This window comes from Leishmania donovani, chromosome 31 (assembly GCF_000227135.1).
Source record: "Leishmania donovani BPK282A1 complete genome, chromosome 31".
Lineage (NCBI taxonomy): Eukaryota > Euglenozoa > Kinetoplastea > Trypanosomatida > Trypanosomatidae > Leishmania > Leishmania donovani.
In genome coordinates, this window is record NC_018258.1 from 701,001 (window position 1) to 724,735 (window position 23,735).

Here is a 23,735-nt window from a genome sequence, read left to right on the forward strand (position 1 = left end):
ACACACGAAGAATCAGCCGCAGCCGATCACGATGTCATCGCCGATTTCTTCGAAATCGTGTGGATTTTATGTGCAGCCAAAAGAAGCGGCACCAGTTGCTGTAGCGAAATACAGTCAGCGCGCCAGCCACACTCTATAAACCGTTCGCTGTTCAGCGCCGTCCCGCCCGCTTGCTTGCTTTTTTTTCGTATTCTCGTGCACGCGTAGCGATGCGTTAAAGAGAGCGAGAGAGAAAAAAGCCCACAGGAGCGCTTCGGTGCCCCGTCCTGCTGTGCCTCGCCGTGATGCTTTCCTTCTACTGCGTCGTGTCACCAGGGGGAGGGGGTTGTGCAGCGCCGGCCAGAGCAGCAGCAGCAGTATGCACAAACGCACGCGGATATGAAAGGAGACGGGGAGAAAAGGTAAACGCGTGATTGAGAAAGAGACGCTAAGAGAGTTCTCCAACCAGACCAGAGAGAAGCACCACGGACTGCGAGATGCGTGCTCTGTGTGTGTGTGTGTGTGTGTGTGTTTTCCTTTCGTTTTTTTTTTTGCGAAGTCATTACGCGTGAGGTTAGCGGCAGTGCCTCACCGTTTGCTTGCTTAACTTTTTTTCAGTTTAACTGCGAATATCACTCTTTCCGCGTGTGCGCACGCCGGACACCAGAAGCGCTGCGTGGAAAGCAAGCACCCCCACACACGTAGAGGCACGCGCCGTCTCTGTGCGTCTTTTGGTCGTTAGCCGCCCTCCACCTGTGGCCAAAGCATGGTAGGGTACCAGTCCAGATCCCGCAGCGTCGATCGAAGCACCATCTTCTCCATCGTAGAGAGGCTTCCGCTGGTGGCGATGCGCTGCTGCACGTAGTACTGCAGGAGGCCCTCAGTAAGGCAGCGCGCACACCACATGGGATCCCTCACAGCGAGCCTCGCATCAGCATCCGTGGGAGTCAGCATCACCTCTGCTGCAGCAGCGTCCACGGTCCCATGTCCATCAGTCGCACCCCCTTCGTATGCGCAGCTGCGGCCGCTGAAGTCATCGTTGCGAAAGTGGGGCCCCACGAGCTGCACAAGTGCGACGACATCGTCCAAACTCCAGCACATGCTCCGGGCAGATTGCATCCGCCGCCCCTGCGCTGCTGACCAGGACTGCAGCCAGGCGCACACCTGCGCGGTGGCAGATGTGTCGTGTGAGCCAGGCCTTGACTGCGCTGGAGAGCAGGAAGACTGCTGCTCGTCGCCAGGCTCGCCACGCGCCTCGACGCCTGCAGCGATTGTGGAGGAGGGTGGCAGAACCGGGCTGCAGAGCAGCACCTGCAGTGCTGCCAACGCCGCGCGGGCAGAAGAGTGCGCCGCCACGTACGCCAAAAGCGCGTGGAGGAGCAGCGGCATGCCCTCCTCAGCGGGTACGTCGCTGTACGCCGCCAGCGAGACCTCCAGCGTGCGTGACGCAGCAGCTGCGGAGACTGCCGTGCGGGAGTCGGCAGAGCAGCGCAGGTCGCAGGAACGAGCTGACAGCGCATGCAGAATGGCGCACAAATCCACCATCAGTTCGCACAGCGCGGCTGCCGAAGAGGGGGAGAGGGCTGATGCACGCACACTGGCCTCTGCACCATCGCAGGTGGTACCACCAGTGGTGCCCCACAACTCTCGACGATGCGCCAGAGTCCACAGCAGCACGTGACTAAGCACTCCATCCCAGCCAAGCACGTCCTTCACGCGTTGGTGCAGGCCCAAAAGACGGCGCAGCCAGCTGGCCCACACGTCTTTGGCTGTAAAAGAGGCGTCGAAGAGCGGATAGAGAACCCAGCAGCGAGGCGCGCCGCTAACAGACACCGCCGCCGCTGAGGATAGCGAGGCGGATATGTCGGCGGCGTCGTCGCCGGTGGCCGGCATGACAGAGACGGGCGTGAGCTCGATCCCCGACTGCAGAGAGTTCATGAGAGCTACGAGCTCAGCGGTGCTCGTAGCGGCGGGTACCAGGGCGGCAGCATCCGCCCTCTCCGGCCTCGTCTTTGCTTCCACTTGAGGACGCAGCAGGAGAAGCGGCAGCGATAAGGGCACCGCGTCGAGACAGCGCTTCGACAGAGCAATGCTGTGGACAAGGAAGAAAGCGGCGATACGCGCCTCACGAGCATCGCGTGCGGCCGGCGAGTTGCTGTGGAGCGCGCCTGCGGTAGGCAAGGTCGAGCGCGGTACGGCCGCCTCAACGCTAGAGCCGCTGTTGCCGAGATGCTGCAACAGCTGAACAGCCTCTGCCATGGTGCACAGCTCATCGACCTGGAGTCGCACAGCGGTGCCGTCGCGCATACGGAGGAACGCCTCCTCGAACGCGTGTGCGAGTAGTCCCGCGTAGCCGAGAGCCGTGTCGACGGCGATGGTGGGGTATACTTCCGCCAGAGCAGCGGCAAGGCGGGTGTTGGCGTAGAGCGATGCAGCCTCCAAGCAGAGAAACAGCAGCGCCCGATCGCGAGCGGCGGAGTCCGCCTCCACGGCGCGATCATTGGACTCGGTGTTTCCTGACGGCTCCCTCCACCAGCAACGCTCCACTGCGCGGATAGCAGACACAGCACTGACCTGTGCGGAGATGGTCTTTAGGTGGTGCGTTGGGGCGCCGACAGGGATGGCTGCGGGGTCGCCACGGGTGGTGTGGGGGTGCTCTCCGTCGGCATCGGCCTTGCGGAGCCCATCGGCACTGCCCGAACACGGCGTAGACAGCAGCGGAGACGTGAAGCGCGCAAAGGCCCTGGTCAGTCGACCGGCGTCCATCACCACTGAACGCAAGAGGAGCTGCACCGCCTCGTGCGTCTCGCCCTCAGTGCTGCACAGCGTATGGCACACCGCCGGCGAGCGGTGGCGCGTTCGCGCAATGTAAGTGGAGAGGAAGTGTGCGCTGGCGGTCCATCGAATCTCTGCCAACACGCGTTGTGCCACAGTCGCCTCCAAGGACACAGCGTCGTGGCTGTCACCGCTGGAGGCATCGGTCGGGGTCACACGTGGCCGACTGCTCCCCGGAGACCGACACAGATGCAGGGCCGTCCGCGCAGCGTCGAGGAAGTAGTGGTCCAAACTGCCAATTGCGTCGCCAGCAGCGCTTGCAGTGCCGTCTTCACTCGCGTACTGGAGGAACCACATCTCCATCACAACGCCGCCGCCGACATGCATCCCCTCAGCTAGCAGCGTGTCGCTGACATCCTGCACCATGCCGTAACCGCTGTGCCTGGCCACGAGCTTCGAGTGCCCTGCGTCGTCCTCGCCCGTCTCGCCATTGTTGTTGGTGCCACTTCTCCTGTACCCCAGACGCGCACATGCGCGAAGGATGAGCATCGACCACAGAATGGCGGATGCGTGGCGCACCGTGTATACCTCAGCCGCTCTTGTGGAGCAGACAAGAGTAAAGAAAAGAAGCCACGTCTCATAGAATCGGTGCTGTGCATGTTGATGCGCCGCCGCAGCAGCCACGCTTCCGCAGTCAAGGGTGCCGGTTAAGTTAGGGTTCACCACAGAAGAGCCGCAAAGAAAGCTGTTCAGTGCACTTGGAACGTGCGAGAGGTGCTGCAGCACGCACAGCAGCTCCGCAATGTCCTCGAGTCGGCGGTGGCCCATCACCACCGCCGACAGCTGTGTCTCAGCCCAGGTCAGGAAGGCAGGGTCCTCGGTGACGCGCCGACACGCCGCACGCAGGCCCACCCCGACGCCTCCGCAGAGCAGCAGCTCCAGAAAGAGCACCTCCGCATGAATCGAGGCGAGAGAAGAGAAGGGAGAAGTCGACGATGTTGCGGTCGGTTCGACGCATCCTCGGTGTGCCTCGCTCTCGACGCCCTCACGACCCGTTTCCTCTCCGTCGCCCCTCGGCACCATCGAAGCCGGTGAGGAATTCCGCAGCAGCGGGTGCATTGCCCCTAGCACCTTGTTCGTAAAGCCTAATTGCTCCAGTCCCAGCCGGGCATCTGGCCCGCGCAGCAGCTCCGATACCTCGCTAAACGGGAGATCAGGGTCATCTGCCGGTTTCTCAGCGCCGCTGCCTTCGACATCGACGCTTCTGCCATCGCTGCGACCCTCCTCCGTGTCCTCCTCCGGAGCGCCCCCTGCCGGGCTGCCAAGCTCAGCGACGGCCTCCGCGAAATGCAAAACAGTGCTGCATCCCCCGAGCGCGTCCTCTACAGATGCAGGGGCTTCTGTGCTGCCTGTTGAGCCGGCCGGCTCGCCGCGAGTCATCCCGCGGAACAGCAGCAGCAAGCAAGTCGCGGCCAGCTCAATCATCGCCGGGTGCCCCGCCGAGACGAGAATCTCAAGAAGGAAAAAGACAAACGGGGCGCAGTTGGGGCCGTGCAGGCAGCGGTCTCGCAACGCCACCGCCTCCGTCCTTCTTGCCGACTTTGACGCCGTGGTCCTCATTTCCAAACCGTGCAGATGTGCCAGTAGAACCTCGAGCGCTAGCTGCTGATGCTTGCGCACTGTGCTGCGAAGGCACTGAAACAGCAACGAGAAGAACGCCTCGCCGCGTACACAAGACGAGTGCGATGGCCCAAGTGAGGTGGGGCAAGTGGTGGCCGCCTCCTCCTTCCCAGTGTCACCGGTCTTTGAGTAGGAGACGTCCACAGGCCTCACGTAGTAACCAGATTGGAGCTGCTCAAACTCCAAGAGAGACCACTGGTGTGCCGGCAAGCGCTGCTGAGCAGAGCCACCGGCGGCAAGCGCAAGCTCTGTCTCTCCTCCATGCATCCGCGTACGGGTGCCAGGAATGCTCGAGAACTCCCCACCGGCCGCGTACGGGTCTGCCGACGCCGTGATGGCATCTCGGGGCTGCACATGTGCGCTGAAGCCTGTCACACGTGCGGCGGCGGAAGCAGAAGGCAGCGATGCTGGAGAGGACTGCAGCGCTGATAGATGAGTGGTTGCCTCGCCCGCGATTGCACGCTGCCGGCCGTACGAGTGTCGCGTCCTCACCACAGGGAAGGCCTGACCTGTGATTGCTTGAATGGGGCGCAGCAGGGGCCCAACGAGCGCCGGAGACGAAGCTGCCGCTGTGTTGGAGATGAAATCTACATGACGCTCCACAATATCGGCCACCATGGGAAGCGGGGCATCGACGCTCGGACCATGCGCAGACATGGCGTTATTGAAAAGCTGCAACGCAGTACACGGCAGAATGCGAGGTAGGAAAAGAGGCGGTGTGGCAGCGCGCACACACAGACGCTCGCAGCGGCAGACGCGCACACGCGTGCCTCCAAGCAAGGAAAGAGCGTGCGCGGTGCGAGTTGCGGCGCACGTGAGCGAGGGAGATGCAATGTGCAGTATGCATACACGCACACGCGCATGCATGCGCATGACCAACGCATCGAGCAGCATGTTCGGGAGGGGGGAGCAAAAAAAAAAAAACAGCAAAGGTATGGAGATGGGCCAGAGGGGGTGGAAAGGGTTGCAATAGTGGCATCGTTGGCGCGCTCCTTCACCTTCGGCAAGGACTGACATCGGCGCCAGGGAGGGGGGTATCGCTGCGCGCCAAGCAAAACGAGAAACAAAAGGACATCCAAAACAGCAGCGTCCAGCCAGCGGTGAAGCAGGCCGATGCAGGCGAGCTGCCTCACCGCTGCACCCCGTTCCTATCGCTCTTCTCCTCTACTACGTCTGAGAAGTGGCAAGTAGCACGGCGATGGAAGAGAAGAGGATGACATCCCTTCCCGCTCCCTCAACTCCGTTCCAGAGGGGAGGAGAGGTGGTGCGTCACGCAGCGCAAATAGCGCTGCTGTTCTTCTTTGAATTTCTTTTCGCCCGCCTTCGTTGATGGGCCGCGCTCATCTCCGCTCACTCGGGCACTCGCTGCTGACGAAAACGCCGAAGCGAAGCGAAGAGAGAGGCGAGAGAGCGTGTGGTGAAGGAAGGCGTGCAATGAATGACGGAGGACGGCGCCGAAGCAACAACACCGGGAAAAGCGAGGGTCGACCCCGAGGTGGAAAGGTGAGCGGCAAAGGCACGGAGAAGCAAGATAGACGAGAGCGTCGCCACACACTCGCACACGAACACTAAGAGGAGCACACATAAAGACGACTCATTTTTCGTTCCGCAGACACGCACAGAGTCGCGGAACATATGCAAAGAACGAGGCGCCCGTGCGCAGCGGTAGTGGAAAAGACAGAGGCGCATCACAGAGGCGTCGAAAAAGGAAATGTGCCTCGCACAATGGGGTGTGTTGTTGGGTGTCTGTGTTACAGAGAATAAAAGCTGGCATCGCGTGCGGCTTTTTTGGCGCGCATGCAAACAGCACCAGCCGTGGCGTCGTCCGGTGAGCAAGCAGAAGCCCTGTGACGAGGAAGCGTTTCATGCCGAGCCAGAGAGACCCAACGGAAAATCTGGCAGCGTTAAAGAGAGAGAATGAGTCAGATTCAGAGAGGACACAAAGAAAAGAGGAGAAGAGGGAGGGGAGCGGAAGAAGGAGAGAGAGCAGCGGCTATGGGTCGCCTTGACTACAGAACGCACATCAGAGGCGCAAGAGTACGAAACTAAGGAAGAAGATGTGGAGGTCACACAGAGAAAAGCGGAGAGACAAAGAGGGATTGAAAAGGCGGTATGAACAACGTAACATGGGAGCGGAAAAAAAAAAGCTAAAAGAGAACACATCATCATGAGCAACCCAAGCTGCGAAGCAGCCTCTTCCAACAGCTTCGGCTGAGGTATTGGGTGTATGCGCTTGCACGTGCTCCTTCGCCGGCCATAACTCCCCCTTCATACTCTTCTCTGCTCGTGTGGCATGCGAGATGATATGCAGAACAAGAGAGTGTTCAGAAGGAAAAAAATGAGAAGCCCCCACGCACGAGGCCTTCTATTGTAGGCCGTGGAGTATGGTCAGTGCAGGGCGCCCCTGGAAATCAACGAAAACCGAGAAGTAGGCGACCGTGAGGGCGTGCACGCGGTTGTGTGATGGGACCACCGAGTATGTACAAAAAAAGCGGCATGAGCCATGTGCCTCGCATATTCAACTCAAGCAGCATGAGTGCGAGTACATCAACAGAAGTGTGGAGACGCAGATGGAGGAACACACGGACACACAAGCAGGCGTGCAGTCGCCTCCGTAACAAACAAGCTGATAAACAGCGAAAAGGGAAAATAATATGAAAGGATACCGCATCGCACCAACACGCTCATCTCCGGCGGCAGAGCGCATCAACCTTGCTTGCTTCCCTGTTGGCACACTATCATCAGCGCTGGCTCGAGGGAGCACCAAGCAGTATCCTCACCAATGTCAGAGCTCCAGAAGCCCGCAATGTGAGCTTACAAGCACTACCTAGGAAAAGGGAAAAGAAATTCGAAAACGAAGAAAAAACGAAAACGGAGACTCGCCGACGTCCAGTGCCGAGAGATAAGCGCTCCAGCGTAGCCCCTAACAGCAGCGAAAAAAAAAAGGAAAAAATGAAGGCGTCCGTTCCAGTAAATGCAGCCGCTCATGCCAGGGAGCACGCCTCCCTGCAGAGCCATCCGTGGGCTCGCGGCAGATTCGTGGCACATCCAGGATAAAACACTTTCGTCTCCACTACGCAGATGTTCGCGCTCATGAGCGCCTGTCATGGCGTGCCAATGCATTTGATCCAGTACGTGGAGAGAAGCTCCCAGGTAGAGTCTCATGAGCTGGCACGCGTGCAGCGTCCACACATCAGGGCACAAACTGCGGTTCACAAAGTAACCACCCGCGTCCACCAACAGCTGACGGAAGGCACGCGGTCCATCCTCTGCCAAACCATATTCAATACGATCATACGCCAGCTGCTCAACGTAGCTCTCGCGCTCCAACACGCCCTTGGCCCCGCAGAGATGAAAAAAAAGGGCATCGAAGGAGCGGATCGCCGTCCGCCGCTCACGCCTAAGAGATGAACACGCCACCGTCGGATCAGCCGCCTCCGCCCGACCCAGCATGTCCAGGATGGGCGTCCCGCAGCACTGCAGCACCTGCTGCAGCGCGGGGGTCGCGCTCACAACGTGCCGAGCCTCCATCATCCACTCGGCAGGCGGCGTAGGCGACAACGTCGTTCAAGGCGCGTCGCACTTCACCGGAGGAGCCAAGCGCGCCGGCACAGCGTTAGTAGGATAAAGAGAGCGAGCTGCAGGACAGCACACGAAGTGGGCTCCGACAGGCGTCAGAGACGTTTCGAGAGAGCCGAGCTCTTTGTGCCTGTAGCGAGGAGAAGCGCCGCTACCAACAGAGCAGCTGAGGGGGGGAGGGCAACAACGACGTCGGCCAAGCCGTGAGCTTCATCTTCCTCGCCACCTCTTCCCCAGCGACGTGAGCTAGATTGATCGGGTCCCATGGCGGCAGCGGCGTTGATGCTCGGAGCCCTTGTGCCCTTGGTCTCTTCGGGCGATCAAGCGGCCCACAGCAAGGCCGTCAGCTGTGCACGGTCTTTCGGGGCCAGGCGCAGTGCTGAAGGCCCTTCACTGCCCCCTTCAGTCAACCAGCGCGCGGCCCGCAGTACTCCTCCAAGGCGTCTTTGAAGTACTCGGCGACCCGCATTAAGGCTGCGGCGCCCCAAGACGCAGCCACGAAGTCGCGTGTGCAGCACAGATCGAGCGACGCGAGCCTATAGAAGCGGTTGTAAAGAGACCACACCGCTGTGCGTCTGAGACAGCGAAGGGACGGGTGTTGCAGGTGAAGGCAAAAACGTCGGTAGAAGAGACGCGTGCCGCTCTGCGAGCTTGTTGGAGTGGGAAGGGAGGCACCCATTCGCCACGTCGCTGCGAATCAGAGCACGCAGAGAAGGCGCTTCAAGAGTGTCCCCCCTATGCGACGTTGTCGATAACAACGAGAGTTGTGGCATGCCGTATGGGGGACGCAAACAGAGTTCGTGCTTATCACTGGCTGCTTGCGTGCAGCACGCACAGCCATGTGCGAGCACGCCTCCCTATGAAGGCACCGCAGCGATACGACCGGAGAAGGCGCAAGCAGGGGGGCGACTGCTCTCGGCCAAGCGTGTCTGTGAAGGGAGTGAAGACTACCCGTGATAGCAGGGGCGAAAGGAGTGCAGATAAAAGTGGGGGAGGGCTGCTTGCTGTAGTCGCGTATACTCCTCATGTCATCTCTCACTCGCCTCCCATAAGCCGTGCAAGAGGAGCCGACAACACGCGAATCAAGAAAAATAGGCAAAAAGAGAAGCGCGGTCGCGTGTAAGATCGCCTCGCTCGCCTCACCTTGGTCAAGTCTTTCGTGTTGGAGAGTGGGAGTGAAGGTGGGGAGGGAAGAGAAGCAAAACGCCGCCGAGGACCCGGTTTGGAGCGCATCGAAGGAATGGGCAGGCACGATTACGCGCGTGTGTGCTCGAGTTCGTGTACGCACTTTGTAGGAACAGTGGCGGAAGCCGTGTTGATGTGTAGATTTTCAGAAGGAAAGCACATGATAGAGCCGTGTGCTGAACGACATCAAGGCCGAAGTGGAGCACGGTGGCACCGCCATGAAGCGGTGAAGAAGAGAGAGGAGTTTGCAAGCGAATGCAGTGGAGGCTTGTGTGCGTCAGCGAAGGGTAAAGGGAGTGCCACTGAGAGTGGCGCATCGTGCTCTCACGGGGATGGGCATCACCGTTCTTCACGCTAAGCTGTCCGCGCCGCACAGGTACACACGCGACGTGCGCAGCGCCGAGCATGTGAGAGAACGCATGGAATCGTGCTGCGAGGCCCATGCCTTCTTCTTGCACCTCCACATTCACGTGCTTGCAGTGCTCGTGCGCTGCAGTGTCCGCGCCTTGTACGGCAGGGAGGCAACAGCGAAAAGAAAGCTTGAATAATACAGCACTTCCAAAAGTGGAAAACAAGGCTACTTCTTATATTACACTCACACGTACGCTGGTGGTCAGCCGCCTCCCCACGTCGCCTTTCGTTTTGCTCTCCCTCGCACTCATCCACACCGCTGCTGCGGTAGCAGGAGCAGCAGCAGCAGCATCAGCAGCAGCGGATGCCCCTTCGTTGCCCGCGACGGAGACAACCAGCCACGAGACCGTGATAAAGGTGCGCAGAGTAGCACGTATCTTGCTACCTGCACGGAGCCGGTACAGAGCCGAAGGCACAGTAAGATAAAAAAGAAACGTAGTGTAGCCGTCGAGGCACTGGAACAAGCGTGTCAAGCACAAAGGCTGAAAAGGCGAGGCGCGCGACTGGTTGGGGACGGGTGAGCGCAAGAAAAACAGGCAAAAAAAAAGAAGCATCGATTTTTCACCACTGCATGTGCAATATACTCGGGTGTGCGTAGCTGAGTGCTGTGAGGTGAACTTCTTCTTCACCACAGAGCGCCGGTCTTGATACGCCTGCATGGTCACCGCGAGTGTCACATATTTGCCCTTGTTCGCGTCTGCCAGAGAATGCGAGGCCGTTGATGCGCACGCGCGTGTATTAGACGCGTTAAAGCCAGAAAGGGCGAAGCGAAGAAAAATGAATAAAACGACGATGTGTAAAGACGGGCGTTAGGAAGGAAAAGACATACGTTCAGTCGGTCACATGTACACGCGCATGCGTGGCGGTTCACGCTCACTTGTAAACATACAAAACAAGCCCCCTCCCCTCTCTCGCCCCACCCCAGCGATACATCCTACGCTGAGACCAACAAAGAATCGTATTCGGCGGTATCGAACAAAAAAAAGGAAGGAAAGACAAAACGGCGAGAAGTCCGTAGCGGCCGCACGTGAAACAAGTAAGATCCAGACGACAGCTTGTCAAACTGCAGTAAAAAGGGGAGGGAAGAGCCCACCAACACCACCACTGCGAGAGTTCCCTTTTATGTGTTTGTTGGTGTTTCGCCCTCCACTCACCTGTGCATCACACACTTCGCCCCTGCGCTCAACTGCTGTGCAACGCTTACATGCCGTAACGGGCGAAGGCACACACACACACACACACCGAACAGGAAACAACCGAAAAGGGGGAGGGCGAACAACAAGAAAAGAATGCGCCGCACGCGAGCAGAGTAACGCACTCAAACGCGGCACGCCAGCGCACCATCAACAGTCACAGCGAGACAACACAAAACAGAGCAACGTAACAAGAGCACGGAAAAGATGAAGATATAAATAAAACGAAAAAAAAAAAACAATGAGACACAGAATGGGGAGGGAGTGTGAAGCGCAGCAAGAGGGCATGAGATGTCGCACACGCACTACGATATCGGCGACCTTCCCTGCCCCACATGGCCACACTTACCCGCCCACCCACGCCATCGACTGAGACGTATCCTACGAAGCAACAACACCAACAGGCAAAGATAAGTCACCGGGCGTGGCAAGGAACAAGAACACGGGAGTGCGAAAACACAACAACGCAGGGGGGGGTGAAGAAGTATATACAGAAGCGAGCCAGCACACACAGCCGAGACAGCGAAGGCCAACAAAGGAAAAAGGGGGACAACGTTAGCCGTGAAGAGCGGCGTGCCTAACATGCGCCAGGCCCGCTACAAACTTTAGGTGCCTTAGTCGGACGAGGAAAAAAGACGTTTTCATTCGGACGAAAGGTGTGGCAAGAAAGGGATAGAAACACGCAGACGGGAGGGAAGGAAGCACAAGAAGCACACCATGGAGCGGTATCGCCCGGAGCTGCGTAAACAACAGCAAAGATTGGAGAGAAGGGAGAGGAGGGAGAGGCTGCGACGGTGCTATTCTTCTCCCGTGGAGGACGCTGACTCACCTCCTTCCTCAGCACGCCTGCGTGCCGAATACTGCGCGGAGTTCCCTCGCTATCCTACTCTCGCGTTAAACATGATGTGCAGATGAAAACGGCAGCGTGCGTGCTGCGCCTCGATAGAAAAGGAAGAGAGACGCGGAATGGCTGAGGGAAGACGGCGGAGGGAGGGACCCCCTCTAACAGGACAACCATCAGAGGGGCTTACACCGATAGAGAGAGACTTGCAGGGGAGAAGGCGGGGTGAGGAAATACAGCAAACCTTGCAGCGTGGCTGGAAGAAGAGAGAAGCCGGCCGACACGCCAGAGCCGCCAACGCATAGGCAAGCACACAAACGGCGCCTCCCTCTCTTTGTGAGCCGCGCGCATGCCCATTTGATGAAGACGTCGCACGCACGTCCATTATCACCGCCAGTCCCACTCGTAGCTGCCACCCTCCACGTAGCGCTTGATCGGCTTTGAAGCAGAGGTGCCAGCGGTGCCAGTGATACCGCCGAACGGCACCGCTGGCGAGACCCCCTTCGCAGCTGGCGCGCCCGTCTGCGGCATCTGTGTTCGCGAGGAGGAGCGGGAGTGTCGGGCCACCGCTGGGCCGTTGCCTGCAGTAAGCGTTGGCGTGCTAGGAGTGGCGGAAGGGCTAGTACTAGTCACCGGGCATAGCAGCGGTGTTGTGACAGCGGGCATGCGCCGCTGCGGCGGCCACACAGCTACGTCGACGGTAACTACATTTGGGAAGCCAGCGGACGCTCCAATCGAGGTCGGCGTCATCCCGCGCGAGCCGTGCACTGGCGTCGATGGGTAGCTGCCACCGCTGTGATTTATTCCGGCAGCGCCGGGCGTTGGCACTCCGCCCAGGACTGGCGGGCGCGACGGCCCTGCAGCGGCGCCAGTCCGGTTCGCTGCGCTGGAGCCGCGACGCGTGGCCTGCACGTTCTGCACACCGTAGGCATAGCTGTATATTGCCTGCATCCACTTCCGCGCAGTGCTCATGGCCTCCGACGAAGCTGACGACACGACTGGTGTGGCAAGGTACGCAGCCGTTGGGGCTGCCGACGTGTTGCCTGCGCCAGTCTGTGAAGAGGCTTGCCCGCCGTGCTCCCCGGCTCCGCTTCTTGCCACCGCACTACCACTGGCACTGCTAGTGTCGGTGCTGCCCTTCTGCGCCGTTGCGCGTGACGCTGGCAGCAGTGAGAACAAGGCGCTGGCAATCGTCTTGGGCACCGGCACGCTCGCCGGCTTGCTTGCGCTGGCAGCGGTCGTCGAGGCAGACAAGATCGGTGGCGGCCGTGCCATCGGGGACGCGTAAGGAGCGGTCGCTACGGCTGCGGTGGATGGCGGGGGGTTAGCGTTATTTTGGGACCCCGGCATGGAGGCACCGAGTGAGCCGCCAGAGGCCGCCTGCTTCTTCTTGTTCGGGTTCGCAAAGTTCGGCACCGTTCCGTGGTAGTACGTAGTGCCATCCCGCTCAAACCGATAGACGTAGAAGTTTCCAATGTGCTCGTGGACGTGCACCATGTTCGGGCACGACTCCAGCACTGCCAGCTCCTCTGCACTCGCGCGCGGGGGTGGGTAGCAGACATCTCCATCGCCGCTGTGCAGAGTCTCGAGCTCTTCACGGTCGCACACCCGCGTCACCCAAGCCGGGTCGTCGGAGTCCGCCTCGCGCGCCTGCTTGCAGTATGGTCGCATCGCCGCCAGCACAACACCCTCGAGGGGAATCGAGTGGTCTGCGAACCACACAAGACGGCCTGGATCGAAGCGCAAAATGTCGCCCTCGTTGAAGCCCGGCAGGACATCGCTGCCCATGACGTAGACGTCTTTTGGGTGAATCGTCACCACGCGGCCCGGCTCTGGAACCGGCGGCGGATGCGCCTGATCCACCAGCCCGCGGTACCGCCAGTACCCGCTCTCCTCACTCGGCAGCTGCGTCACGCGCTCCTGCATCACCTCCGGACGCTCCGCGAGGGACCAGCACAGACGCTGCGCCAGATCCTTCGAGATGCGGCCGTGGATCATCTGGTCCGCTGTGATCCACATCTCCATCTCGTCCGTGACGCCCTGGCCCACGCTGCGGTCAACAGCAGACAAGCCGCCGGAGCTGTGGTTACCCATCATAGTGCCCGGGCCGCGAGCCGTCATGCCGTCCATGTGGTAGCTCGACAAGGGCCCGCTGAAACTGCTGTTGCGGCTCAGGCCGGCCGTTGGGGTGCCACCCTTGAGCACACCGAGGTAGCCCCAGCGCCACTTCATTTCGTACAGGAACGATAGAATCGGAATGTTGGTGAGAAGGCTCGAGAAGCTGAACGTCTCCATCGGCGGCAGGAATGGCCGCGGTGCCCCCTGTGCGACGGCCGACAGCGTCGGAAGCGTGGCAGGCGAAGCAGAGGAGCCGCCGCCGGCGGCAGCACCGTACATCGGCGGCGGTGCATCCGCTGCAGGCACGGGAACAGCACTGTTGACTCCGCTGTCGTAGGGAGGCAGAGGCGGTGCCGAGGCTGCGGCCGGGCTCTGATAGGCGATCGGGCCCTCCATTCGCAGGCTGGGCTGCCGCTCGATCAGCCCTGCCTGTATCATCTGGTAGTAGTAGGTGCTAGCGGCAATGTACGTCACGCGGCCAAGATTCTGCTCGCCGGCAGATTTTGTGAGGAACACCATGGCCGCTAGCGGGGCGGCCACCGGAGGCGGCAGCGTCATGACATCCTCGGACGTGCCGATGCGGGCGAGATAGCTGCCACCTTTCATACCGGTCCCACGCGTCCTCAGAAGCGTTCCACTGCTCGTCATCGGCGACGTCGCCTTCATGCCACCACTGCTCGCCTGACTACTGGTGAAGGAGTACGGGTCATTGTGATACGTGCCCCCTGCTGTCAGCGAGGGCGACTGCCTGGAACCTGGGGTGAGCAGGCTGGTTGCCTGGTTCGCCATGGCCGAGGCCTGCGTCGACACCCGCTGTGCGTCTTCCACGTCCTCCTGCATGGAAGCGAAGCCGAAGCAGCCGACAATGTTGATGATGGAGCCGAACATGTATACGCCGCTCTCTAGCGCCGCCTGTATGTTGTTCATGGCCGTGGACGCACTACTCCCGCAGTAGGATGGCGACGGCGGGGAAGCAGAGGACACAGGAGTTGCCGTTCGCGCTGCAGCACCACCAGGAACGGCATTGTGCAGGTTGAGCACCTTGCTAATGTCTGACCGGAACGCCACGGCGCATAAGACGGGCAGCACCTTCCGCTGCTTCTTGCCATCGGGCCCCATGGTGGTGTGCGGGTGAGCGAGCGCCCACTCGTAGGCTTGCCGCATCTCTGCGTCTGTGTCGAAGAGCATCTCCTCCACGTGCTCGATGACGCCGCGGTATAGGGCTTCACGTGAGGGGTACGAGTCATCCTCGTTGTCATCGTCGTCCCCCTCACTGCTGCTGTGGCCTCGTTCCGGCATTAGCCCGGCAGCCTGCAGATCGGCGTCTACGCCACTCTCCGGGGCCGACTCGGCAGCAGCAGCGACGGCACGTGCTTCGCGCTCCTGCTGACGACGACGGCGCCGCTGAGCGCGCGTCTCATCTCCGGGTAATCGGTAGGAGCTCGCGTAGTTGGGAATACGGCTAAGGTCTCCCGGATTGCCGGGCCGTCGGAAATAGTAGTTCACCGCAGCATCGCAGCGCGCCTTATGGAACTGCACAAACAGCGGACAGTCGGGGCTTGGGAAGTACTCCTTTGTGAGAGGGATGAGGATGATGTCTTGGCGCTTGCTGCTGCCACCCCCACCTCCGCTGCCACTGCCGGCGGCCGTCGAGTTTGCTTGACTCACATTGAAGAAGCCTCGCCGGATCGTCTCACGGCTTGGTGCAACGCCCATGGTCTGCGTATCGCTGAAGGTGAGCGGTATGCCTCTGTGTGGGGTGCCGCTGCCAGCAAACGTGCTCTGCCCTCTCGTGAAAAAAGAGGAGGGGCAGCAGAACTGCACGCGGAGGTCGCGCCTGATGTCTGACTGCCCGTCGTCCGATTCCCGTACACCGCTTCGTAGGATTTCTCTCGAGCACGAAACTAGTTCCGCCAGACGCCCTCGATTCTGCTCGTCTATTCTTCGTCGGTTGGCGTTGATTTTTAATCGATTTCCGAGTTTTCTTCTTTCTTGTTCTTCAATCCATGTTCGTGCACGAAGCGCCTGCTCCTGCGCAGCCCCGACAGCAGTTGGTGGGTGTGTATGCGAGCGAGTCGGCATGGATGTGCGCACGGCCATCATGGATGGGCAAGGGGGCACCGTCATGCCCCGGCAGGGCAGTAGAGTGCGGAGAGCGGACGCACCACAAGGGCGAAGGCGAAGAGAGAGGTAGACGAGAGAAGGCAGATGAGTTGAAGAAGCGCTGCGAATGGAGGAAAAGGGGGGAAAGATACACGAGGGCCGTGTCGCTTTTTGTTTCGAAGACCCAGCACTGGCGCTGAAGGGTCAGCGAAAGTTTCAGCAGGAGCACACTCCGTCCCGTCACTTTCTCTCCGGGCACGCATTGCATGAAAGGGCGCCGCAGTCCTTTGCCAGCTGATCCCCCTCCCCAGCGGCGTCGTCAGACAGAGCAGCAGAAGCAGCGGAGAGGGGAGAGCTCCAGACAGTAGGCGCGCACGCGTCAGAGGTGAAGGGCTAAGGAGGTCGAGAGAGCGAGAAACTCGCACGAGTATCAGTGCGGCGCTGAGTCACTCTAAGCAAGTGTTAGCCCCCCCCCCCCCAAAGGGGGGTTCGCAGTTTTCTTTGCAGCGCCGTCCTGCTGAAGCGCAGCACGCACCCAAAGAAAAAAGGAGACCGAGAAGAACCAAGCAGCCTTTTAGATGCATGCATCACGTCAATGGCAGACGGTACGTCCTAGACGACGAGGATTCAGCCATGGTGCCGTGGAGGTAGTCGAGCTGTGGTTGCATGCAAATACGTCTTTAGTGTTTGCTGCAGAATTGCCCCATAAAAAAAAAGATTTGTGGCGTGTCTTTTGGGTGTTTGTCACGGTGGCAAGTCCGAAGGGCCCCTATCTGGTTTTTTGATCAGCGTGCCCACTTCTCTGCCGCAGCGCATCAGCCATACACTACTCCACTCGGCCTGCCACAGGGCTCCATCGCCTCGTGCGAAGCAGCCGTCGACACAGGCGCATTACAGCAGCGCGCCGACTCAGTCATCTGAGAGCAGGGCCCCTGCCTCACACTCTGCCCGCCCCTGCTTCACAGGGCACCTCACAGCCGCGCACATCGTGTCGGTCGCCACCTGGTTCATCCCCCTCCCGGTGACTCAGGCTCCCCGCACCGGGAGGCAGTGCGAGGGCCGGGCGGGATACATTCGAGTCACGCCGACACCCTCCCCATCACACGGGTGGTACACGCGTGCCCACTGTCGGGGGATCTCTCACACGCAACGCCATCCGCGGCCTCACCGCCGGCATCAGCAGCGATACATTGCTACGAGCTCCCTACGTAGGTAGGTGCCTGACCCTGCTACGGCCAGAAGCGGTGCGGCATCGGCAGGGGATAGGGGGGCGGCTCGGCTTCCCCACACAAACACACAGAGTGGGGGTGCACTGGACCCTGAGATGCCACGCACTGAGAGGGGTGCGTCCCCCTCCGGCCTCAGGGCAATAGGGAAAAAAGTAGCACAGAAAAACAACAGAGAAGAAAATAAAAACGCAGAGAGAGGAAGGTAAGCAGACAGAGAGAGACGTAAAGGCCGTAAGAGGAGGAGAGAGAGAGGTGCAGAGGGCAACGGTAACGGTGACGACAGCATCGACGACGACGACGGCGAAGCGCGACTCGAAAAAAAAAGAAAGGAAGAGGCCGATAAAGAGAAGAGGTGCGGAGGCCTTCGCAAAAAGAGTAAGGAGAGCAGAGCAGAGCGGCTGCAAGAGAGGCAGTACGTCATACTGAGCGCGCAAGCACAACAACAGCATGTAGCGCTAAAGGGAGCCGCCGTTGCACAGACACCACCACGAAAAGACACGTGGCAGTGAAAGCACCCACAAACGAACGTCTTCATAAGTGAAGGGGAGAGAAATGGATTGCCCCCTCTCCCCTCGCCCTCTGGCTCCCTCCATGACCTTCACACGCAGCAGCACCTCTCTACGAGCGAAAAAGAAGCACAGCTCCTCCACGAGACTTGGACAAGACAACCGCAGTGACAGCTGGAGAGGGCAGAGAGGGAGGGAGGGATGCGTCTCCCTTCCTCCATTCACTACACGGTCAAGGACTGCAGCGACGACGAGAAGAGAAAGCAGAGGCGGACGGAGGGACGGAGAGATGGAGAGAGAGCATACGAAAATAAAACGGACAGACGAATACGCGCCCCTCCCCTTTCAGCCCGCCACCCCGCACACAAAACAGAAAGAGCCGCGTCAGACGCGCCGCAGTCACCTCTCCCGCTCAATGGCTCTGCGAACGACTTCGCCGGCTCACTCGCTAGCACAGAAACGCCATCATGATGAATTCGTGGAGGAGACGACGCCATGTGGCGAAAGCAAAGCGGGAGGAAAAGGGAAGAAGGCAACGCGCACATCACAGACGCCCCGCTCAGTCTTCGTATCCCATGTCTAGAGATGCCGTGCGCCAGTCCCACCGGTACGTTCCCGTACGCTTGTCCGTCATCCGCGCTGCGCTCGCCGTGTCACCGCTTCGCGTGCTGCTCGCCGTCGCCCCAGGCGCATGGTGGCGGGGCTGGTGCTCGTAGTGTTGGCGAGGGGATGAGGCGTGATGGTGGTGATCGCCCTCCGTAGCGATGATGTGCTCATGAGGAGAGCCACACCCGGCGCCGGATAGCCTGTGGAACGCATTCGACGAGTGCTCCAAACTCGCACAGCTGTGCGACGTCTGCGTTCCGTTCAGGCTGGCAGCCCCGGCCCCCACACCGCCACCGCTCGCCACGGAGGTGCTGCAGTTCATGTGATGCACCGTGTCGTGGTGGTGGTGGTGATGGTGCGTACTTGCAGAGTCCAGGGTGGCATCGCTGAAGTAGCTGGCGGCGTGGGAGTGCGTGCGACTATGGTGATGGCGTACCCGCACCGTCACATTCACCGATCCGCCTACAGAACCACAACCCTGGCCGCACGGCACCCCGGCATCCTCCATTATTGTGGTGCTGGTCTGGTAGGGGCTGCTCGCGTGTCTGGTGTGGTGCCAGTGATGCCCGTTCGACATCACAATGCTGCTGTCGTTCGTGACGGGCGAGTTGAGTTCATCCAGTTGAAAGTGCAGGTGCGAGCCGGTGCCGCTCACAGACTTGTTGTGGTGGTACTCGAAGTCGTGCGACATCGACTCGCCGATGTCGGAGCCCTGGAGCAGCAGCGGTGGCGGCATTGAGGTTGTGTGGTGGTGGCTGGGGCAGTGTGCGTTGGGGGACGCGAGAGACATCGTGGTGGGCGAATCACTGCACAGCGCTCCGGGGCGCAGAAGCGTCGCTGCCCGCCTTGGAGAGCTGAGGGCCGCCTTGTCTGCCACGGCCTCCTTCGACAGGGCCACGCCCGCCTCAAAGCTCACGTGATGCCGCAGGGAAGGCGCCGCTCCCTGTCGGCTGCCGGGCGCCACCGTTGGGACGGCCTCGCAGCTGTTGCCCTCTTCCTTCGAGGGCAGCGAGTAGGATCCAACGGGGGAGAACAAGCCTTCCCCACGAATCTCCTTCGTCGTTCCCGTGTGCCGCGGCGGCTGGCCCGGTGGGAGCAGCGTCTGCAGTTGCTGTGGCTGCGCTGCGTACACATATGGTGAATCGCCGTAGCCGCCGTCGCCCATGTGTTTGCCGGCATCAGCAGCGACTGCTACTCCGCTGCGCATGTCTGTGTTGTAGTACGCAGCGGCATGGCTGTTGGTGCTGACGAAGCCGCCGCCGTAGACGGCGTGCGGCTGATACCCATCGGAGCTGTAGTAGTAGCCCACACAGCTCGGTATGGCGTTGGAGCTGCTGTGCGGATCTGCGAAAGGCAGAGGCGGTGGCGGTACTTGGTAGCCGTAGCCGTGCTGCTCGTAGGGGTCTCGCAGCAGTTGCTGCAGCGTCTTGGCTTCGTACGACGGCGGGGCCGGGTAGTAGATGCCCCCTGGCGGGTGGGGCGGTGCACAAGCTGTCGCGCTGGCGCCACCAAACGAGCTGGCGGTGGAGGGGTTCGGGTACTTGCCACCCGGAGCGGCTTTGTTGCTCTTTCTGTTCGAGTCATACTCGCCAGCCGGCACCGGGGGCTGCAGGGGTCGCGGCGGTGATGACTTCTTTTTCTGCCTCTCTGCCGTTGGGATGGTCGCATGCTTCGCGGTGGGAGTTGTTCTCGCGAAGGTTTCGGCGGCTCTCGCGGCGCCACTGCGGGAAGCGGTGTTGCCTGCCTTCAGCTCGTTTGCCTTCTCCGCGGTCGCTGAAGCGCCAGGAGCACGAGCGGTGGACTTGGTCGTCTTTGTTTTTGTGGCGGCAGACACGATGGGAGTTAACGATGCTGAAGGCTTGCTCTGCTTGTCTTCTATTACAGCATCAGTGTGAGTCACAGTCTCCGATGACCCCTTCGTTGCCGCCCCTGCCCTCTTCGAGTTCTTCTCCGCTGGAGTCGTCTTTGCTCCCTTCGTAGAGTTGAGCTGAGTAACAACAGCAGCGGTGTCAGTGGTGACAGCCGCATTGGCGGCGCTGACCGCTGCAGGGGGCGCCGCCTTATCCGCAGTCTTCGGCACGGTCACAGTAGGGGTGAAGGCAGAGCCTGGCGCTGCGGCGACGTCCGCCATCCTCTGCGTCTTCTTTTTGGCCTTCGTGGTCGCTGCGGCTGAGGCGTATGCGGTGGTGGCGGCGGTGGAAGTGGCGGCATCGGGCGCAAGAGGGGCCGGCACGGCTACAGTGCCGCCGGGCCTTTCCTCCTTCAGCACTACCGCATCCTGCCTGTCTGGTGATGTGACCACTGAGGCCCTCGCTGGCGTCGCCTCGTTCTCCTTCGGCTCCACAGCACCCTTCTGCGCGGGCTCTGTCGCGGTTGGCGAAACTGACGTGGGCGAAGCGGTGGTTTGCGAGGGGGAGGCGACTTTCAGAAAGACGTGCGACGCCGTGCCGTGCACGATCACCGCCTTCGACTGCAACTTCTTCTTGGGGTGCTTCTTGCGGATCGGCTTCAGGAACTGCGGCGTCACGGCGATGATGCGGCACATGCGCTCAATCAAGCTGACCCGCCACAGGCACGATGTCCCATCACCGATGACCCCGTCAGCCTCCGGTGGCACGACCGGGAGCTCCACGCCCTTGTTCGCAATCACCGTTCTGGACACCCCCTCAGCCGGATCGGATGCGTGCAGCACGCAGCCCACGTACTTCGTCGCGCCCCCATCGCCGCTGGGGCTCTCCGCCTGCCGCACCCAGTGAGGGTCCTCTGGCCCCGCCTCGCGAGCGAGCTTGCTGGAGTCGCGCAGCTCACCTAGAAGCAGTTCCTCCAGCGGGATGCGACACACACGCAGCACGCGTGCCTCTACCGGCATCCCGGCCTCTAACCGCATTAAGCTGAGCACCGTGTTGCAGCGCAGCAGCTCCTCCTTCTGCCCATTCACTGTCACCGTGCTCATGTAGCTCCCCAAGGATGAAGAGGGAAAAGCCTCCGCTGACACATCGTCGCTGGCGCTAGCGCTCTCCTTGCCGCCAGCGACCATCTCGCAGTCCTTCTCGTCCAGGTTGCACCCCCACACCACAGGAGCTTTTTCGGTCTTGTACCAGTGCAGCAACGCCGCCGTGGCGGTGCGCCGATTCACGATGCTCGGCCCCACCGACCAGAACAGATGATGGTTCGTGTGCCTAGACCGCCACACCGAGAGCAGCCCGGCGCTTGAGGGAGAAGCAGCAGCGGTGGTGGCGGATGCTTCATCACCTGTCTCGCCCCCGCTGCTGCTGGGTGGCCAAGGTTGTACGATCATGTCCTCGTCCGGCAGGCGGATGAACGAGAAAGACTGCGGGAATGTCGGGCTCGCGGCCATCATGGCCGCGTCGGTGGGGGAGGTGAAGAAAAAAGCGCTGCCGCCCACCGCATCAGTTGCAGGTGCCTCTCCTTTCATGGTGGTGTCCTTCGCATCATCGCCCGTGGAGGCCGCCGCGATCGCCGAATCGTCCGGCGCAGACGAAAGCCGGGAGACCTCTAGCGGGTTGATGTTGTGCAGCAGGCAGGCCACAATGAACTCAGACAATGCACGCACGTACGGCGCCATCACGTGAAAGTTTAGCATTGATTCTGTATCCGTGCTGGAGCCCTCGTCACCGAATTCAGAAAGCGACGCCGACGCGCGCGTCGCCCCCTGCAGCCACATTTGCACGCTGCCAAGCGGAGGCATGCCGAGGAAACAGTTCGCCCCAGCTCCGTGGTCGAGGGGAGTGGTGAGATGATTGTTCTCGGTCTGCCGATCCTGTCCGCCGTCGGCACCGCCGACCTTTTCGCGACACCCCGGCTTCAGTAAGTCCTGGTGCTCAAGGTAGTGCTTGAAGTAGAAGAGAAAGAACGAGCGCGCGCACGTGCGCATCTCACGCAGGAAGCACAGTAGCGGCACGTTAGTCCGGCGGCTACGCATCACAAGTGACGGCAACGGCGGTGGAGCCCAAAACCGAGCCTTTTCGTCCACCTTAAGGGTGCCACCCCTGTTCCCGTTTCTCTCGGCGGCTGCGGACTTCGCCGTGCAATTATGCCCAGCTACGCGGCTCGCCTCCACAAGCATGTAATGTGGCTGGGAGAAGGGCTTGTAGTAGAAGAAGACGTCGCCGAGATCCTTGTCGGCAGTGCCGCCGCCTTTCGTCACCGCTGGCGCCAGCTCCCTCGCTGTGAGGTCGCACGGCACACAGTGCAAACACGCACGCTGCCACTGCTCCGCGTACGTGTAGACCGCCGTGAGAAGGACGTGCGTGCGGTGGTGGTCGCCGGCAGACTTGGTCAGAAACATCTGCATCTCGCAGTCCGGCAGCTTTCGCGGGCACGAAGCACCCAGCCCGTGCACGTCGCCGATGAACCCTGTCGCCTTCACGTAGCAGCCCAGCACCTCGGTGCAGTCTTCAGGGAAGCTATGGGCGCCGACAGCAGCGGTCCCGTTAATGGAGGCTGCCGCCGAGCTCCCCTCGAAGCCAGCATCACCCGTAGCAGTAGAAGTGGTGGGGCTTGCTGCCGAAGCCGGTCGGTGGTAGAGGAAAGCCACAGCGCACGGCAGCGGCCGCACCGACGTTGCATCTGCACGGTAGGCCCGCAACATCTCCTCATCCGTCTCGTAGACCATTCTCTCTCCGCCGTTGGTGATGTAAGCATCATACATGGCCTCCCGCGTCAAGTTCACAGATGGAAACACGTCAGCGGGAGGGCAGTAGACGGGAGCATTGCCGATCACCTCGGCCAGGTAGGTGGGCGAGGCAACGTTGCCGACGCTCTCGTGTGCCGCGTGCACCGTCGGAGACACCGGCGAGGTTGGCGTCGATTGCACCTTGTTGATGCCGTCGTTGGCGTAGTAGTAGTACCGCACCGCCGGATCACATCGTGCGTCGTAGAGCTGCACGAACAAGGAGCAGTCTGGACTCGGAAAGAACTTCTTCAGGAGCGGAATGAGAACAATCTGCTGGCGCTGGCCGTAGAAGGGTGGCTGAGAGAGCCAGTGTTCAACGGTTTCGCGACTCGGCACTGCACCCATCCCTGCGTTCCTTTGCTGGGCTGCTCGTGCCGATGATGGTGTTGCTGCTCCAGACGTACCGCTCGCTCGCCCGCCCGCCCTCTCTCTCTTCGCTGCCGAGACACGATCAAAGGAGGCGCTTTTCGCGGTTAAACTCCAACGCGCGTGGTGTACCGCGCGACGCGCCCGACCCGCTCAGGCAGAAACGAAAGTGTACCTCCGCCTGCCCAAGAGAGCGAGAAGGCCGCAGTGAGTGCAGGTAAAAAGATGTGGGCAACGAGCGCACGCCCTCACAGAAAGAAGAGCAGCGAAGAAAAAGCAGAGCAAGATGACGTCCGTGCGTGCAGGCACGATGTGTGCAAATGGCCAGCTCACTCTAAGCCTCAGCAAACAAGCAAGCAAGCAAAAAAAAAAAGATAACAGAAAGCTCCGCACATATAAAAAAAAGACAAGAGAGGGGAAGAGTGGAGAAGAGGAAGGTGCCACACAATGTGCATGCACTCACACGAA

General features: G+C 60.7%; 3 protein-coding genes across 3 annotated transcripts; all 3 read right to left on the reverse strand.

Annotated features, from left to right (window-relative positions):
- Nucleotides 1-717: 717 nt before the first annotated feature.
- Nucleotides 718-5,328, reverse strand: LDBPK_311520 (hypothetical protein, conserved; the record flags this gene model as incomplete). Its single annotated transcript, XM_003863195.1, has 1 exon — nucleotides 718-5,328. The coding sequence occupies one exon, from the start codon at nucleotides 5,326-5,328 to the stop codon at nucleotides 718-720; it is 4,611 nt and encodes a 1,536-aa protein (XP_003863243.1).
- A 6,702-nt stretch (nucleotides 5,329-12,030) lies between these two features.
- Nucleotides 12,031-15,477, reverse strand: LDBPK_311530 (hypothetical protein, conserved; the record flags this gene model as incomplete). The annotated part of the gene is made up of 1 exon (XM_003863196.1): nucleotides 12,031-15,477. The coding sequence occupies one exon, from the start codon at nucleotides 15,475-15,477 to the stop codon at nucleotides 12,031-12,033; it is 3,447 nt and encodes a 1,148-aa protein (XP_003863244.1).
- Nucleotides 15,478-18,158: 2,681 nt separating this feature from the next.
- Nucleotides 18,159-23,246, reverse strand: LDBPK_311540 (hypothetical protein, conserved; the record flags this gene model as incomplete). Its single annotated transcript, XM_003863197.1, has 1 exon — nucleotides 18,159-23,246. The coding sequence occupies one exon, from the start codon at nucleotides 23,244-23,246 to the stop codon at nucleotides 18,159-18,161; it is 5,088 nt and encodes a 1,695-aa protein (XP_003863245.1).
- Between the last annotated feature and the right edge of the window lie 489 nt (nucleotides 23,247-23,735).